This window comes from Apteryx rowi, unplaced genomic scaffold (genome assembly GCF_003343035.1).
Source record: "Apteryx rowi isolate R43461 unplaced genomic scaffold, aptRow1 scaffold_940, whole genome shotgun sequence".
Lineage (NCBI taxonomy): Eukaryota > Metazoa > Chordata > Aves > Apterygiformes > Apterygidae > Apteryx > Apteryx rowi.
Window position 1 is genome coordinate 10,892 of NW_020451250.1, and position 19,176 is coordinate 30,067.

General features: G+C 55.5%; 2 protein-coding genes across 2 annotated transcripts in view; one reads left to right on the plus strand and one right to left on the minus strand.

Moving 5' to 3' along the window:
- Positions 1–436: 436 nt before the first annotated feature.
- On the plus strand, positions 437–12,176 carry LOC112978508 (zinc finger protein 569-like). Its single transcript, XM_026092095.1, is given in 10 exon segments — positions 437–860; positions 1,125–1,157; positions 4,141–4,226; positions 4,811–4,937; positions 5,437–5,550; positions 5,885–6,809; positions 6,811–7,041; positions 7,443–7,509; positions 9,660–9,783; positions 9,987–12,176. Coding segments are annotated over 8 exon segments (3,339 nt in total). The 5' UTR covers positions 437–860; positions 1,125–1,157; positions 4,141–4,202; the 3' UTR covers positions 11,714–12,176.
- Positions 12,177–17,017: 4,841 nt separating this feature from the next.
- LOC112978522 (zinc finger protein 585A-like) overlaps positions 17,018–19,176 on the minus strand; it is a 159,105-nt gene continuing 156,946 nt past the window's right edge. Inside the window, 1 exon segment of the mRNA XM_026092121.1 lies at positions 17,018–18,742. Within this exon segment, the coding sequence (XP_025947906.1) occupies positions 17,601–18,742 (1,142 nt within the window). The 3' untranslated portion in view covers positions 17,018–17,600.

Here is a 19,176-nt window from a genome sequence, read left to right on the forward strand (position 1 = left end):
CTGAGGCGGGGGGTTGTGTGTGCCCATGGAGCAGAGGGGTGCAGTAGGCAGGTCCCAGGGCATGTTCTGGGAGTGACTGTGCATTACATGTTCCCTGTGTCTGGGGAAGAGAATTAAAATGAGGGGAGCACGGCCATCCGTAGTGATGCCTTCTCCTGTGGTTGTCCCTCGGGGATGGGAAGCTCAGGTTGAGCCTGAGGGTTGTCCGTGTCCCCAGCATGGGGATGTAGTAGGGTGGGATCAGGGCTGCCCTGGGGGTGTCTGTGCATTGTCCCTTCCCTGGGTATGGGGTGAGAAGCAAAATCCTCAGGGGCTCAGGACCATCCCCAGTGATGCCTTCTCCTGGGGTCGTATCTTGGGGATGGGAAGCTCCTCTGCTGATGACTCTTCATTTTCTTTTGCTTTTCAGAGGCAAAGACCACGGAGCTGAGTGAGTCTCTTTTTCCTGGTTCCACTTGTAAAAACCCCTGCAAAAATCTGTTCCCTCCTGAATAGAGGTAGCTTTTCCTGATGGTTGTCCCAAGTTCAGTGCTTTCCGAGCATGGTCTCAGTCTGTCAGACAGAGCCCCCAGAGCTCTGTCCTGAGTGAGCATGAACTGAGGAGTGTCTGGAAAGCCCTTGAGCTGGTTTTCCTGGGTGCTGCTGAGGGTCTGGGAGGAGGCAGGCTGGTACGGAGGCCTTCTGMAGGAGCACGCACTCTTTTCACATTAGCCAGCCCTCAAAACAGAAGGGATTTTAGTGCAGAGCACCCACACCTGAGCTCTCTCGCCTCCTGAGGGAGCAGCCATGGCAGGAGAAGACCCTGCTCTGATCACATGTTGCTTCTGTTGTTTTTCCAGGAGAACAAGCTGCAGAACTGGGTGAGTCTCCCTGTGCCGCGAGCTCTGGGCACCGAGCCGAGCCCTTGCCCAGGCTCTGGGTGCTCAGCCCTTTCCCTCTTTGCCCGTCCTCTCCACCAGTGCAGTGGCTGGGCCCTGGGGAAACCCCAGTGTGATGTGCAGGGAACTGTGGCCACCCCTGGATGACCAGAACAGGGCTGGACCCTCTCCCCTGCCCATGTCCACAGTGTGGCCCTTCTTGGCGACAGGCTGTGTGTTGTAACCGGCTCTCGTCTTTCCTTGCAGCATGGAGAAGACTTGTTTTGCCTGTAGTCAAAGGTAAACCCATTTTGTTGTTTAATCCTCTGCCCGTTCTTTCCTCCCAGGGGTATCACACTCTTTTTCTTTGTGTGCGTGGGGGGCAATGGTTCTGGGCAGTGCAGGGACAGTGCAGGGCAGTCCCTGTCCTCAGGCAGTGCATGGCTGGGCAGAACTTGTACCTTGCACCATGAACTTGAGGGCCCCAGTCCTTGTTTCTCCTGGGTGGAAGGAGGTGCTGCATCTCCACCTCAGTGGGGCAGCCCCTTCCCCAAAGAGGGGAAACCCTGCCCAGGGCTGAGCCTCTGCCCCTGACACTCTGACTCTTCCTGTGCCTGCAGAGGAGTTTTCCCTGGATCCTTACACAGCTCATCCCCAGCTCATCCTGTCTGAGGATTGCAGAAGCGTGAGATGGGGAGAGACACAGCAGGTCCTTCCGATCTACTATCAGAGATTCGATTCTTTGTTCTGTGTACTGGGCCGTGAGGGATTCATTGTGGGGAGGCACTGCTGGGAGGTGGAGGTGGAGGTAGGTGCTGATTCCCACTGGTCTGTGGGGGTGGCCATGGAGTCCTTGAGGAGGAAGGGACTGATTGAGCTGAGCCCTGACCAAGGGATCTGGGCTGTGCGGTACCGGAAGGGAAAGTTTGAGGCTCTCACATCCCCTCCCACCCCCCTGTCCTTGTCCCCAGTCCCCAAGAGGATCTGGGTGTGTCTGGACTGCACAGGAGGGCACGTGACATTTGTCAATGCTGATAACTGGGCTGAGATCTACAGGTTCCAGTCAGCCTCATTGTTCTGGGAGATGATCCGCCCTTGGTTTTGTGTGGAAAAAGGATCAGTGTGGCTGGGCCCCAGGAACAGCACCCACCCCACACACCCACCTCACCCCACCTCATCTCCAGCCTCAGAGGCCTCCTGTCCTTCCCCAGATGCTCCTTCTGCTCCCCTCCTTGCTCCTGCAGCAGCAGATGGTCAGCTCAGCTCTGCCCAAACCCAGGGAGCAGGCAGTGGCTGAAGGGGACAGGGGCTCTTTGGGGCTCCATTCCTTGTCCTGGAGAAGGGAAGGAGGTTTGGGAGGCTGTGAGGAGGGTGAGAGGCCCTGGCTGAATCCCCCACGTGTCCTGGCCTCTCCCCTGCCCTGTGCTGCCTTTGCTGGGGCACAAACCCTGCTCTCACCCGCTGGCACCTCTCGGGGCTGCGCACGTGAGCCCAGGACGGAGCAGAGGCTCTTCCCCAGCTCTCCACCTTCCTCTCCCCTCCGTCACGCTGGCCTTGCACCAGCAGTTCAATGGACTCTGCTGGCACGAGATGCCCGGAGTCCCCCAGCTGCCTGGGTTTCCTTGACATGTGCTTGGAGCTGAATGGGGGGAGGGTGTCTGGGCTCTTGTTTCTCTCGCGCTGTGTCCTGCCAAGCTGATGTTCAGCAGAACTGTGGTCAATAAAGGTTTCCACATGAACGTGGAGGCGAAGCAGTGGGGGCTGCCAGGTGCTTTTCTTTGTCATGGAATCTTTCCTCGCTGTGGAAGAGTTTTGCAACTGGAGTGAAGAAGATTTGGGAGCCGGAGGCAGCTGCTCTCCCTGGGCACTGCCACCACCAGGCTCCGGGGCTGCCGCCGGGTGGGAGCTGCGGGTCGGGCCGGACCGGGCCGGGGGGGGCCACGGGAAGGGGCGGGCGACGGACAGGAAGGGGCTGGGGCTGTCGGAGCTGAGAACAAAGCGGAGCGCGGGCAGCCCCGGGGCTGGGAGGCGGCTGCGATGCGGCAGCGCCGGTAACCGGCAGGGTGCTGGGGGCTGCGGGGGACGGAGCCTTCGGGGGGGTCCGGATCCCCCTGCAGCGGTCCGGGCTGGAGACGGACCCTCTGGCACCTCTGGAGGTGGGTACGGGTACGTCCTCTGCACCTCCCCTGGGGTTGCTCTGAGTCCCCCTGCACCTTTCAGGCTGGATACGGACCCTCCGGCACCTTTGCGGGTGGTTACGGGCCTCTCTGCACCGGCGTGGGTTGGGTATGGGACCCTCCTGCTCAGGGAAGGGACAGTGGAGACAGCAGGGAACATGTCGCCACCAGCGCTGTGAGGTCCCTAACGAGGGCAGGGCACAGGGCAAACAGCTCTCCATCACCTTTAACATTCTACTTAATTCTTAAATGTTGATAATGTTGCCGTATAGCCATGCTATCAGCATAAGTATTACTTCTTTAAATAGCCAGCTAGCAGACTAGCCCCTTGCTCTCTCACTCTCCAGTTCTGCCCAGTCTCTCATCTTTCTCATTTCATTTTCTAACGATCAAATACTCATTACATGAGCTGTCTGTGCATGAGAGGTTAATGGGCAGACAGGAACAGGCTGGATGGAGACCAGCAGTGGCCACCGAGCTGGTGGGGCTGGAGGTCAAATATGGGGACAGAGGCATGGGAGATCTCCGTCTTTGGAGATATTTAGATCTTGGTGGGACACAAGCAACCTGATCTAGCCTTGAAGGTAGAAGACTTGTCCTAGTCAAAGAGATTTTTTTCCTCCTGGCGTTGGTGGCTAGGAAGCAGTTTACATCTCGATTTCGTGTTCCTTTGGGATGCTTGGAAAAGTAGCAACTGTTTCTTTGCAGTAGATACCCTGCATCTACCATACAACCGAGCCTGGATACTTTGTGTTCCTCTGTTTCCAATAATACCAGTGAACCGAGCGGGAGTGGGAAAGTAAATATGTGGAAACCAGTATTTACAAAATAAGCTTTTGCAAGAATAGAAGTCATCCTAGTGAGGTCCAAATTTCCAGCACAAGCTGACCTTCAAAGAAGACTTCCCTTCAGAAGCACTCTCTGCTCTTTCAGTATTCCCCTGCCTTTGATTTTAGAGGCCTTTTTCCCGGAAGGAAGTTTAGCAAGTGCCTTGCTGATTTGCCTGTGGTGAGACATGGACCATGCAAGATTTGGGAAGGGTGAAAAGGGGATTGAGAAGTGATGGCAAAAGAGCTTTTTGAAGTCTCCGCCTTTTTCTTTTCTAGCACTGATGGGCTGCTGTGTCTTACTCCAGAATAACCAAATGTCCTGAAACACCAGAAAAGAGATGACTACCTTGAAACTGGCTCAGGTAGACAACTTAATGGGGTATGTTTKGGGGCTCACTCTGGAGATGGGAGAGGAAACCAACAGAATAAAAAGAGGGATGATGTGCAGGAAAACAAAATACATTCCGTTAGCAAGAACGTTTGTATATCAGAGCAGAAAACCAGCCATTTGGGAAAAGGAAACACCTATTTGTGGGTACAAAAACTTGCCTCATTTTCTGCCAATGCTTGAATGCCCTAGATGTAGGCTGCAGCGAGCTAGACAAGGAGCAGCTGCACGTGCGCTGGGAAAAGCCACCCTTCACTGCCTGCCATCCAGGTGGGAATGAGGAGGCCTTTGGTTTCCTTTTGGGGTTTCATCCCTGGGTCTTACCTGGAGATTTATTTTCAGGTCTGTGAGACTCCTCCTCATCCATCCCATCTCCTGGGAGGAATGGCAAGCCCTCACTTCTCCATCTGAACACTGTGTGCTCTCTTGGTTTCTTGGGACAGGCTAGAGCAGCTCTGCTTCTTCCTCTCCCAGGACCTCTGGGTTTTGGTGGTTCTTCCTCTTAAATGKTGGGGCTGAGGCAACAGATACTGAAAGATGGGTCTCTTGCTCTTCCAGGAGGCCGTGACCTTTGAGGAGGTGGCTGTGTATTTCACCAAGGAGCAGTGGGCCCTGCTGGACCCAAGGCAGAGAACTCTCTGTGTGGACGTCATGCTGGAGAATTACGAGAACGTGACGTCGCTGGGTGAGGAGTCCTGTGCCTTCGAGTGCCAGGAGCCAAGAGCTCTCTGAAGCTTTTGCTCAGGGCCTTTATGGTCTAGCTGCTCTCAGTTTTCAGATGGATTGAGCTCTGCAGTGCTCAGGAGYGAGACAGATCATCTCCTTGATGCTCTTCCTGTGAGACAGAGTGAGAAGGAATCTTACAGAAAAACTCTCTTCTTCTCTTTGATATTTTTTTCCAAGTGGATGGAAATATCTTTCTTCCCCAYGAGGATCTTTACCTGAACTAGCCCCATCCCAAAGACTGGCTTTGGCCTGTCAGGTCAAATGTTTGGTGTTTGCCTTCTGTGGGAGCTGGGTGGAAGAATCATGTTCGTGCGGACACCCGTAGAGCCCAGGTAGCCAAGATGACCATATTCCCATTGCCAGGCCAGGGAAAGGTTAGCATTCCTTTAATTTTACAAATACTCTGCAATTCTGAAGTCACTCATGCTATTATCTCCTGATTTCCCCCTCTGGAACAGGTTTTCCCACTGCCAGACCAGATTGGCTCACCCAGRTGGAAGAGGGGGAAGAGCTCTGGGTCCCTGATCTTCAAGAAACAGAGAAAAAAGAAACACTCCGAAGCCGACACGCAGGTGAGGACATGGGGCCTTTGACACAGACCGTGACAATCTACGTCACTATGAACTCTCATACCCTACCAAACCCATGCCAGGATTTTAGCCAAAATGTGATGTGTCCTACTATGCGATACAGTTCCACTGATGCTGACTGGAAATTAGAAGATATTTCCTCTCTGTTGACTTCCCATTCTTCTGTCCCTGAGAAACCATGGAAGCAGAATTGCTGCACCCTCAGCCARTTTCCCTGATTTATTAGTTTGGGCATTAGAATTTTTTATCCCTTCCCCCAGATACTATTTCTACCTGGCCTAAGAAATAACCTGTCTGGCTTCTCTGTGTCACRCAGGTGCTGGGAGAGACAGGGAGCTTCAGGAGGAGGAGGGTACCCAACACCACGATCCTGAGCAGGTGAGAGTGCCTGTAACATCAGCGTTGATGTTGGAAGAGAAGACTGCCGAGAGCGCCGGTCAGGCAAGAGCCTGTGAGAGCCAGTGGAGTCCAGTAATGGAGAAGATGGAGAGGAGAACGCCTCACTGTGGAGGAGGTGATGACCACCTTGGAGAAGCACCAGTCCAGGAGGACATCCACCCTGCAGACGGATGCATGCTGAACTCTGAATGTGGAGAGAAGGCCAACTGGGGCTTGGACTTCATTACACCTCAAAGAKATGACTCAGGAGAGAAACCATTTAAGTGCCTTGAATGTGGGAAAAGCTTCATGCGGAGCTCTGACCTCATCGTCCACCAGAGGACCCACACCGGGGAGAAGCCCTACCAGTGCTCCGAGTGCAGGAAGTGCTTCAACAGGAGCTCCAGCCTCGTGACACACCAGAGAGTGCACACCGGCGAAAAGATGTACGAGTGCCCTGAATGCAGGAAAAGCTTTACCCGGAGCTCGACGCTAACGGCACACCAGAGGACGCACACAGGAGAAAAGCCCTACCGGTGCTCTGAGTGTGGGAAGTGCTTCAGTAAAAGATCAAACCTTATTAAACACCAGAGGCAGCACACTGGAGAGAGACCGTATAAATGCCCGGACTGTGGGAAAAGCTTCATACAGAGCTCAGACCTCATCGTCCATCAGAGAACACACACGGGAGAAAAGCCCTACCAGTGCTCCCAGTGCGGGAAGTGCTTCAGCGTGAGATCCAAGCTGATCCAACACCAGCGGGTGCACACGGGGGAGAAGCCTTATACCTGCTCCGAGTGTGGGAAAAGCTTTGGGCAGAGCTCACACCTTTCCGTACACCAGAAAACTCACARGGGAGAAAAATCAGTGCTCCGGGTGTGGAAAGTCATTCAGTGTGAGATCCTGCCATGTTAAATATCAGAGACTGTCCATGGGAGACAGATATGTGGCATATTTGACAGCAGGAGAAAGTCTCACACATACTTTGCACTTAAATACACATCAAAGAACATGTGGGTTTGCAGGGGAGAGGGGGATACCTGCAGAGATTTGGAAATCATTTGGTGAAAATGAGACTTTGTTCAAAATGAGCTAGCCTGCACGCAAGCAAGGCTGTAGATATTTCAAAGGGGGGGGGTCAAAGAGGAAATACATTTGCTTATTGCTGTGTGTAGCATCAATGCTGGCTGCTTGCTATGAGCCAGTTCACAGGCCGCAGGAACGTGGGTGGCAGCACCATCCAACAGGATGCCATGAGCCAGGACAAAGACCTTGGGGAAGTCTGAGGTTTTGATTTCCACCAGGAGGCTGTTTTTTTTATTTTCCTCTGTATTTCCAGATTTTCCCTGGTGAGGGAGGCAGGGTTAACTCTCCTCTGCTATAGCACACAAAGCACAAAAGTGTCATTTCCTTATTTCCTTCCATCCAGTGAACAGACCTGCGTTTCTACAGATGTCTGTTGTCTCTCGCATCCCTGACCATCTCCAGATGTCTAGCCCTTCACAGAGGGCTACGGGGCAGATGCAGTGCACTTCGTCTTCCATGGTGGTGCTGCTAGGTGTGGTATTGGCACATCTCCAGCAGCCATCCATGCAAAGACGATGACTCAGACTTTGCTGAGGTGACCTCAGTAAGGCCAGGTTATAAAGGACTGGCCAAATAGATCCCATAAAACCGCTTATAGTCCCCTGTAACATAGATATCAGAAGCTAGGTGAGATGAACACCAGCCCTGGTTATGTAGTAGGGCCTGAGCCTATGACACAAGCCTCCTCTTGTCATAGGAGATAAAGAGGGCTGGGAGCTCATGGGTGTAATGCTGAGCTTGGGGTGAGCTGTAGGGGCGCAGCAGCCGGGTTGGCAGGGGACCATCAAGGCACAGAGCCACTGAAGAGCCCTGAGCCCCACCTGACCCAGCCAAAAGCATTTGGCAACTGCAGCCATCTTCCCTGTGAGGCTCCTGCCCAAATGCAAAGGCCCGAGGAAAGAAGGGGCACGTCCTGGAGAAGGTGACCGGGGCAGCCCTGGCCCAGGGTAAGGCCACTGCAGGTGGAGCACGCAGTGAAGAAATAAAACCAGAGCGCCAGAGATTCACCCTCTTCCCCCACAGCCACTCAGAAGACTTCTGAGATCTGAGGTTGCTATTTTATGTGTGTAGGGGTAAATCCGAGAAGGAAGGGCAGGGCCTGGAGAGATGCAGAGGTGGGTCAGGTTTTGCAAAGCTCTCCAAGGGGAGGCAGTGCGAAGGGCAACTGAGTTCAGAGGCCATGTAGGAGCGCTTGGCGCAGGGGACCCTGTGGGGGCCAGGAGCTGCAGCCTGGTGCAGCGCGCTGCGCAAGCACGGTGCATCCAGCAAGCCCCGCTAACGGACCGTACCAAGCAAACGGCTCGTTTGGCCCAGCGAGAGGGAGGGAGGGAGAGAGGGATTCCTCCTTGCAGCAGCAGTGCCACATGCTGCTGCTCAAAGCTTCTGCCCCTCGCTTCTGCCCCCAGCTCTGCTCTGGCTGTGTCCTAGTGCTGCCTCCTCCCACCCGCCGTGACTCTACACCCACGAGTGCCTCTTGTTTGGCCTGCTCCCACCGAGGCATGATTTTACACCCACTCTGGGTCGGTCTGCTCCCCCCACGTGCTCTGTCCTGTCCCCCCTGCTCAGCCAGCTCCTGTCCCCGCCTTGCAGCCCCACCAACTTTGCTTGCGCAGGTAACGGGGGGAGGAAACAGGGGAGGCACAAAGCCCTTGCAGCGCAGCCCCTGCTCAGCCTGCACGGCGCATCCCAGCTCCCGGGGTCCGGAGGATGCTTGTGCCTCCAGAGAAAGCSCCGCGGCCCGCCGGGGCCCCGCAGGGCCTCCCGCCGGCTCCTCCAGCGCCTTCCCGGCTCGCTCCGCGCTGGAGCCCCCGCGGCTCCTTCCTGTGCCTCGGCGCCGCGAGCCGGGCTGCAACAGAGCCGGGCGGCCGCGCTGGGGCCCGGGCGGCCGGGTCGGGNCGGAGGATGCTTGTGCCTCCAGAGAAAGCCCCGCAGCCCGCCGGGGCCCCGCAGGGCCTCCCGCCGGCTCCTCCAGCGCCTTSCCGGCTCGCTCCGCGCAGCCCCCGCGGCTCCTTCCTGTGCCTCGGCGCCGCGAGCCGGGCTGCAACAGAGCCGGGCGGCCGCGCTGGGGCCCGGGCGGCCGGGTCGGGTCGGACCGGCGCGCAGGAAGGGGCGGGAGCAGCGCCGAGAGGCCGCGCCTGGAGCGGCCTGAGCCGAGCCGAGCCGAGCCGAGGCCGACGCTGCCCGGGCGGCGCGGGGTCCGCGGCCGCAGGTACCGCGGGGGCTCCCGGGGGCCGTGGAGGGGAGGCCGGAGGCAGCAGCGAGGGGCGGCGGAGGGGCAGCAGCGGGGGCAGCAGCGGGGGCCGCGGAGAGGCAGCACCGGGGGCTGCACGGGGGCCGAGGAGGGGCAGCACCGGGGACAGCACCGGAGCGGTGGAGAGGCAGCACCGGGGGCAGCACGGGGACCAAGGAGGGGCAGCACCGGGACCCCGGAGAGGCAGCGCCGGCGCCGCGGGGGCGGCTCTGCCCCGCCGTGCCTGGCTCCGCGCCGCTGCTCGCAGCCCGCCCGGCACCGCGGGCGCTTAGCCGGCTGCGCGGGGGCCGCTGAGCCGCCCCCGGGCTTGGCTCGGTCGCCCGAGCTGTCCCCCCTGTCCCCGGGTCCCGCTTACAGCGATTTCTGCTGATTTCAGCCCGTGGAGCAGGGTTTCCCCTCCCGGAGCGGGCTCGGCTGCAGCATGGAGCGGACTGAAGAGCTCTCGGAGCCCGATGCCCAGGGCACGCGAGAAGGGGAGGCCCCGGGAGCCCACCCGGCGGGTAAGGATCCCACCCCTAGAGACACGCCACCCCAGCTCCCCGTGCTCCCCAGGCCTGTCCTCCGTCGTGCGCTTCGTGTTGAGAGCGAAGACGTGAGGCAGCTCGATGCGTCGCTCTGCGTGTTTTGGTTTACCCCCCCCCCCCACCGTGACGTTGTTTCCCTTCCAGAAATAAAGCCATTTCTCTTGTCTGTAACCCGGCAGGATGCGTGACGAGGAGGGCGAGGGCAGAGCCGGACCCGAGCCGGGAAGGTGCTGAGCAAGAGGAAGGGCGCAGCATGGTATTGGTGAAACGGGAAGGGAGCGATGTGGAGGGCGCTCAGCAGGAAGCAGCGTGTGAGAGGGAGCGGAGACCAGAAGGAAACGACACAGGGAAGGAAGTGGATCAATCCATCCCGCGTGGCGGAAACGTAACGGTCCTCAAGGAATCCAAAGCCCAGTGCAGAACCCCCGCCAGGGAGAAGAAGTACATATGCAACGAGTGCGGAAGAAGTTTTGGCCAGAGCTCRAACCTGATTGTGCATCAGCGGATCCACACGGGAGAGAAACCTTACAAATGTCACGAATGCGGAAAATGCTTTAGGCAGAGCTCCAATCTGATCGTACACCAGAAAACTCACACGGGGGAAAAGCTCTACGAGTGCTCCAAGTGTCAGAAGTGCTTCCAGGACAGGTCACTGCTCATCCGGCACAAGAGAATTCACATAGGAGAAAAACCCTTTAAATGCCAGCACTGCGGGAAAAGCTTCATTCACAAATCAAGGCTTCTTGTCCACGAGAAAGTACACGTAGGGGAACAAATCTACCAGTGTCCCGAGTGTGGGAAATGCTTCCAGGAAAAAACAAAGTTCCTTCAGCATCAGAGACGACACATGGGAGAGAGGCGATACAAGTGTTACGAATGCGGAGAGGAGTTTGGCCAGAGCTCAGACCTCAACATCCACCAGAGGATCCATGTGGAGGAGAAGCTCTATCAGTGCTCCACGTGCGAAAAGTGCTTCAAAGACAGGTCAACCCTCATTAGACACGAGACAGTGCACACAGGAGAGAAGCCTTATAAATGCCACGAATGTGGGAAAAGGTTCACCCGGAGCTCGGACATTATCGTACACCAGAGAACGCACACGGGGGAGAAACCCTTCCAGTGCTCCGAGTGCGGGAAAAGCTTCAGCCACAGATCAAATCTTTTCCGGCACCAGAGGATGCACACGGGGGAGAAGCCGTATAAGTGTGAAGAGTGTGGGAAACGATTCGGGCAGAGCTCAGAGCTCATCGTCCACCAGCGAACGCACACGGGCGAGAAGCCCTACCATTGCTCCGAGTGCGAGAAGTTCTTCAGGGGGAGATCGACACTGTTCAGGCACGAGAGGCTGCACACGGGGATCAAACCGTATGAATGCACCGAGTGCGGCAAAAGCTTTGGGCAGAGCGGGGACCTCATTGCACACCAGCGCTTCCACACGGGAGAAAAGCCCTACCAGTGCTCCGAGTGCCGGAAATTCTTCAGCAACAGATCAAGCCTTGTTCGACATCAGAGGCTGCATGCAGGGGAGAAGCCGTACAAGTGCCACGAGTGCGAGAAGAGCTTCGGGCAGAGCTCAGACCTCATTGCACACCAGAGAACCCACACGGGCGAGAAGCCTTACCCGTGCCCGGTCTGTGGGAAGAGCTTCAGCAGGAGATCGAACCTCATTGTGCATCAGCGAGTGCACAGAGGGGACAGACTCTGCAAATGCCAGAAGTGTGGGAAAAGCTTCCAGCCGAACTCAAATCTTGCTGTAAAGCAGAGCGTGCCGATGGAAGAGAACGCTCTTCAGTGCCCCGAATGTGCAAAATGTTTCAAGGAGGGATCAAACCCCATTGAACATCAGAGATAACACAGGGGAGAAAAGCTTTACAAGTGCCCAGCAAGTGGAAACAGTTTGGGATAGAGGTGTGAAATTGTACATGACAGAGAGAAAAATCAGTGCTTCTAGGTAAAATTCTTCAGCTTTGAAGGATTGCAGACTGCAAAGGCAGAAAAGAACAAACATGCAAATGACCTAAAGTAGGCTGATCAGAGTAAATAATATAATTTTTTTGCTAATTATTTCCTCTTACTGTTGAGTTTGCTCAAAGGGCTTGACATGCTCTGTGTTGGTCCATGATTCGCCCATTCCCACCCCCGCTCCCCAGTCAAATCATCTGCTTCCTGGGGTTGAGACTGTCTGCCATCCCCTCCTCTGCCTTTCAAACCTTTCCTTAAATCCTTTGATATTCTCCAGGCTGGGGCTTCTGCCCAGGGCACCCATCAGTACCCCAAGATACTGTAGAAATCTGTCTTCCCTTGCACATCCTTCCCTCCCCCCCATATGTGTTCAACCTCAATAAAAAAGGCCCTCTGTTCCTAAGGAATTTTATGTTTATTTTGTATTTTTATGCTATCTAAATAGCTGTATATTAAATTTGGGATTGCTTGTGGGTTATCTGCTTCCTGCATGACAGGAAGAAGTTGCTGTTGTGGTAAGTCAAGAGGGAAAAATTATGAAGAGCTTCATAACAGATATTGATAACAGGGGACAGGAATCACCTAAGAGAAGTGAGATCTTGGTGAAATGCACGTGACCATTAAGGCCTCAGTCAGAAGCAGTGATTGCAGTGTCCAGTAGCTAACCTGCAGCTGGTCCTTGTCTCTGCCAGCACTGCATTCTGGAGGAAAGATATTTATGGGGAAATCATGCTTTTCCACCAGGATTTCTTTGGCATTTCCATGATTATCACCACACTTCAGTGGACCGTACTTCAGTGGACTCCTTGTTCAGCATTGGCTCCTCATCCGCAGTGGCCCCACTGCCCCTATGCATGAGGCGTGCACGCTTCACCGCTCTGGTGCGGTGACACAAAGATACTCTCCTGCATCCCTGCTGGTGACATTTGCTCCTTGCTGCCACAATGTATGTGGTTCTGCTAATGCTCAGAGCACCCTGCTGTGCTAACTGTAACTTCATGCCTGCACCAAAACCTGCTGCTCACTTCCCAACATGAGTGAGGACAAGTAGGGGCTCCTCGGCCCCAGAAGGCTGCAGGTGCACCAGGCTTTCTGGAAGGTCTTTGCATGGGCTGGTGCAGAGCCTGTGCGGACACGAGGTTGTGATGGGGGTAGTGTGTTTTCTCATGTGGTTTGAGGTTCACAGAATCACCTTGTCCTCCTCTCTGCCTTGGAGCGTGCAGCCCCTTGAATAGAGAATTAGTGATGCTAGCATGGGATCTTGGCCATTTAAACTTGCTACCGGGGTGAGGGTGAAGGTGCTTGTTCGAAGGGAAAGACACGGCCTTCCTTTGGGATGTTAAAACCTCTGTTTTGGTTGTGGAGAAGGGAGAAAGTGGTGTAGGTAAGGGAGATGGAATGGGAATGATTTGGGGGACCTGGAATGTGTCTCTGAACAGCAGAACCAGGAGGACACCACAGATCTGGCCCCATACCGCTGTCCCTGGGGACACTGTGCTTTGCAAAAGGAATGGCATCTACACAGAGAGCTACACCCACCTTGCCAGCAAGGGGCATACCATCGCTCACCAAAGGGCATTGCAGACGCCACGAAGAGTCAGCCACCGAACCGGGCGAATCTGGGGCTAACTGGGATCTGGTGGCATCCTGAAGCAGCTGAGGCACTAAACCTTTGGATTTGCTGCGTGCAAACACCCAGGAACTATGGTGAGTCTAAAGCAGTGACTGTTGCTGGCTAATGGTGACAGGGGCAGAGGCTCAGCTGCGTTGCTGATCCAGAGACAGGGAAAGAAGGCAAGGGAGGTGCCTGGGGAAAGCATCTTCCATGAGGGGAAAGAGGGGTGACTCCAGCCTGCATTGGATCCACACAGTAAGTATCAAGCCCATTACATGAGCTTGCAATAATATACATGGGATTTAGTAAATAGTTTTGTGTTTTTACTCTGGTCCCACTGCCACTCTGAAACGTAAACACAGGTGTTTCCCCCCCCTTGCAGTCTCCAATGTAGAACACATGGATTTTGCACTTTCCATACTCCAGAGCCTACTTCTGCTGTGCCTTTATTTCTAGATCAAGGAAAGTCTGAGCTTTCCTCTCTCTTTCTTTTTTTTTTTTCCAGGCACTTGCAATGTTTTTGTCCTCTGCGTCATCTCTGATGTTCAGCGAGGCTTGGGCGGCCCATCGAAGCACCGCGCATGCTCTGAGCAGTGGCAGCGTTCTCCTCCAGCACTACGTCCTGGTGGATCAAAAGAGTGGAGTTTGGCTGAAGGCTTTTCCCACACTTCTGGCGTTGGCAGAGCGTGTCCCCTCTGTGCACTCGCTGATGTATGACAAGGTTGGATTTCCTGCTAAACCACTTCCCGCAGACAGGGCACAGTTAGGGTCTCTCCCCCTGTGTGAGTCCTCTGATGTGCAATGAGGTCTGAGCTCTGCCYGAAGCTCTTCYCRCACTCGTGGCACTTGTACGGCTTCTCGTCCGTGTGCCACCTCTGATGCCTGATGAGACTTGATCTGTTGCTGAAGAATTCCGGCACTCGGAGCACTGGTAGGGCTTTTCTCCTGTGTGGAAGCGCTGGTGTGCAGTGAGGTCCCTGCCAAGCCCAAAGCTTTTCCCGCGCTCAGCACACTTACAGGGTCGCTCCCCTGTGTGCAGTCTCTCGTGTCTAACGAGCGTGGATCTGCCCTTGAAGCATTTCCTGCACTTGGAGCAATGGTAGGGCATTTCTCCAGTGTGGGTTCTCCGATGGACAATCAGGTCTGCCCTGTGTCTGAAACGTAAAGGTAAAATGGAAAAATACAGTAAATGTTGAGGGTGCATAGAGATCATGCAGCAATTCTTCCTCCCCAGAGGATGAGACTGCACCTGGGAAGGGCGATCGGTGGGGAGGGAGCTGCTGCTGGCTTGTAGGGAGGACATGGTGGCACTGACATCTGCCAAGAAGCCATAGCTGCCTCCTGGATTGAAGCCTGGAATGGGACTTGTCTGCGGGAGCACGTGAGACATGGGACAGCATCTCCCAAAAGCACTAGCTCTCACCTCTTGCGAAGGTCTCCCTGGATCTCCATCTCCGCCCTTCATTGGGGATCACCTTCCGCCAGCTCTTCCCCCTGCTCCATCCACTCTGATCAGTCCGGATCTGGAATGGCAATCTGAAAAAGGCAGAGTCAGTGACACACTTTTAGGAAAAACTGGTTGTTTTTTGTGGGGGAGGAAGTAAATACATAACAAATTCTTCTTGCCCATAAGGCACCGACACATTATAACTCTCCATGTAACTGTACTGACCAAAGAAATAGCTCCTGGGAAAACTAAATGGTTTCTCAGAGGTGGAATTATTATAGAGGCAAGAAGTCACAGAGTAATTTAGGCTGGAAGAGATCCCTGGATGCCTCTGATCCATCCCCATGCTCAAAGCAGGGCCAACAAGATCAGTTTGCTCAGGGCTGCATCCAGGCGAGGGTTCAGTATCTCCAAGGATGGAGATGCCCCCGCTCTGGGCCTGTCTCGGGGTCTGACCACCAATTTGATGATTTTTTCCCCTTATATCTGATTGCAATGTTGCTTGGCACAGCTTGTGCCGGGCATCTCCACGGCCGAGCAGCGTGGGGCTCCGTCACCTCTACAACCCCGCGAAGCGGCTGCAGGCAGCGGGTTGATCCCCCCCCCCTTCGCCATCTCCCCAGGCTGTGCAAACCCAGGTTCGGGGCATGACCCTGCTTTCGCTGTAGGAAAAATGACCCCCCCCTCCAAAAAAAAAAAAAAAAACACAGAAAAATCACGGAAACGGTTTAATTTTTTTGCACGGGCAACTTTTCCCGGCTCTGCAGGGCCAGGGGCAAGGGGAGGCATCCCGGGGCCAGGCATCGCGGCGGGCCCCGCACGGCCGGCTCTTCTCCCGGTCCCGGTCCCGGTGCGCCCCGCTCCGCCCCGCGTTACCTGCGCCCTCGCCGGGCCGGACCGCGCAGCGCAACCCGGGCAGCGCCGGCTCCGCCTCGGCCCGCACCGGCGGCCGCTCCGCGCTACTCCCGCCCCTTCCTGTGTACCCGTCCCCGGACGCCTGGGTCCCGGCTCGCTGCTGCCTGCGCGGAGCCCCGGGAGGGGTTTAGTCGTGCTGCAGAGCCCAGCTGCAGGGCTCGGCGGCCGGGCAGCGCTTTTCCCTTCTGCTCCCGCTGCCTCCCTGCCTCCCTGCGCTGGAGCTCCTGCAGCCTCCCAGCCCCGGCACACCCGGCTGTCCCCCCTCATTTCACAAAATCTGCAAGTTAAGCGTAGCTTTATGGTCTAAGGTAGCTCTGGTAGCAAACGCAGGCAGCTAAAAATCTGAATGCTTCACTCCCGTGCTGGAAACGTTGGTGAGATCCTGCAACCTCATAGCCTTGGGGAAGCAGCCCCTGGAGAGGAGCTCCAGGTTGTCCCTTTGCAGGCCCGCGTGTGGCGTGGGGACACGGATGGCCGCTGGCTACCTTGCGTGGCCTCTGAGGGAATGACTGAGGCAGGGAAATCATGCTTGAGGGCTGCTGCAGCTGCCGGGAACATGCATCTGCCCGTCTTTGAAGGGAGACCTCGGTCTCCAAAGAGAAGAACCCAACTGCAAGGCCAAGCTGTGCTATGTTCTGCCGTGGGCACCGGCAGGTCGTGGGTGCAGAAGGAGCTCCCAGCAGTGAGCCACCCCCACACCAACCCCCGAGCGCTGCAACCTCCCCCCCAGACACCCCCGGCTGCAGCAGGGCGGCCACAGGCAATCAGTGCTGCTCAGGAGGTGCTAATAGTCCTTAATTGCCCTAAGCAGCCTCACCTGAGTTCCCCACCCACACCCTGCCCGTAGCCCCGGGCTCTATTTAAGCTCAGCCCTGGGGCTTTAGTTCTTTTCCCGGCTCCGTTGGAGGAGTACCACTCTGCAGCTCTGCCCGTGCCTGGCTATGGACCCCACCAACCCCGACCCCGCGGGCTGCCTTCCCGGCTTGCCCCCGGCCCTGCACAAGCTGTAACGCAGCTGGATCGCAACCTGCCAGGGGCTCTGGAAACCCTCCTGCCCGATGCCCACGGGTAAGGTCAGCAGGAGCGGGGTGGAGACGGGGCGGTGGGTGCGATGCTTCCCCGGGCCGCGATGCTCTCCCAGTAAGGCCCAGCGACCCCGGCGTGGGGGCACCACAGCGATTCGTTGCGGCGGTGGTGGGGTTTATCCCACCCCCCCTCCGAGACGGCCCTTCCCTCCCCGAGTGGCAATGATGACCCCGAGCAGGCCGGCGAAGGAAAGCACTGGGGTATTTATTGAACGCTTGAGATCTGTCACCTCCAGCTGTTTCCTTTGTGAACTCTGGTTCTGTTAACAGTCACGCGTGTTTCACTGAGCTCGTTTCACTGCGACCTCGCTGTTTTCCCCTGGATTAGACGGAGCGGTAGCGCCCTGCACTTACCGACAGTTGTTGCGGAGACCTAATGGTTCCCTTCTTCCCTTAAGAACATCTATAACCTTTCCTTGCCTTGGAGGGAAAATGCTCGCGGGTGTGCGAGGGATTCTCGATTCCTATTTTATGCTGGAGCTGGGGCAGGAGTAGGGGGAGACATCTCAGCACAGAGTGCCTTAAAAGATGTAACAGTAAGATGTTCAAAAATAAAAATAGAAGGGCCCTTATCTAGGGAGCAAACGTTTTGCATGAGGCTGCTGTAGGAGCAAGGTGGAGACTATTGAACTACATCATAATGTGAGAAGTTAGTCTTTTCTGTTACTCTGGCTAGCCCATATTTCAATCTTTTCTTCCCCTGAGTAGTCTCTGATATAAAAAAACGTAAATCTCCCATGGAAGAATTTTCCCCACTTGGAAAACTGACCTATATGCTTTTTGTCTTCCATTTTCCATATTCCAGGCACTTGCAGGGTTTTTCTCCTCTGTGTCATCTCTGATCCAGGAGGTTTGATTCCTCCTTGAGGGACTTTGCACACTCGGAGCACAGGGAGGAGGTGTCTTCCCTGGCTATGCTCCCAGGAGCACCAGCGCTAGAGTTTTGCTCCACGGTTTTCCCACATTTTGAGCATTTGGAAGTTCTCCTTCCCCTGTGCCCCCGCTGATGCACTATGAGGCTGGATTTCCTGGTGAACCTTTTCCCACACTCGGAGCACAGGTAGGGCTTCTCGCCCGTGTGGGTTCGCTGGTGGGCAATGAGGTCCGAGCTCTGCCCGAAGCTTTTCGCGCACTCGTGGCACTTGTATGGCTTCTCCCCCGAATGCCACTTCTGATGTTTCACGAGGCTGGATTTGTTGCAGAAGAACTTCCCGCACTCGGAGCAGTGGTAGGGCTTTTCTCCCGTGTGGAAACGCTGATGCGTGATTAGGTCCCCGCTCTGCCCAAAGCTTTTGCCGCACTCGGAGCACTCGTACGGTTTCTCCCCCGTGTGCAGCCTCTCATGCCTGAAGAGTCCGTACCTCCCCCTGAAGGATTTCTCGCACTGGGAGCACTGGTAAGGCTTTTCCTCTGTGTGTGTTCTCTGGTGGATAGTAAGCTCTGATCTCCGTGCAAAGGTTTTCCCGCATTCGTGGCACTTAAAGGGCTTCTCCCCTGTGTGTACGATCTGATGGGTAAAAAGGTTTGATCTCTGGCTGAATCTCTTCCCACACTCGGAGCACTCGAAGGGTTTCTCCCCCGTGTGAATTCTCTGATGCACAATAATGTCTGAGCTCCGGGTGAACCTTTTCCCGCAGTCAAGACACTTGTAAGGTTTCTCTCCTGTGTGCACTCTCTCATGTCTAATGAGAGTTGATCTGTCCTTGAAGAATTTCTCACACGTTGAGCACTGGTAGGGCTTTTCCACCATGTGGCTTTTCTGATGCGAAGTGAGGTCTGAGCTCTTCCCAAACTCCTTTCCGCACTCTTGGCATTTGAAAGTCTTTTCCCCTCTGTGCAGCCTTTGATGGCAAATGAGCTCGGATCTGTCCTGGAAGCATTTCTTACAGTGGGAACATTCATAGAGACTTTCTTCTGCAAAGAGCTGCTGATGCCCCTCATGATGGGTGATTTTATCCACTGCTTTCCCTGGGTCATGCTCCTGGTGTCCCTCCAACCCCTGCTTGCTCTCAACAGCTTCTCCTGCCAGAGCACTCCCAGTATTATTTCCTTTGGATTTTATCACTGCTGTTTCATCTGCTTTTACTTCATCAGGGCCTTCCTTCTCCCTGTGGTCCTCTGCACCCTCCTTCTCCACCCTGTTTCCTGCCGGATTAGACAGAGAATTGAGCTACAATTTGACTGCATGAGGGAAAGGGGGAAAGTCTGAGAGATGGGATGGGAAAGGGGTAACTGATACTTCTGCAGCTGTTTCCAGAGACCAGTGAGGAGTCATGGGGCAGCAGATGAATGTGGAGAGCCTTAAAGCCAAATTCCAGCGAGCACAATTTGGAAAGGATGACTGA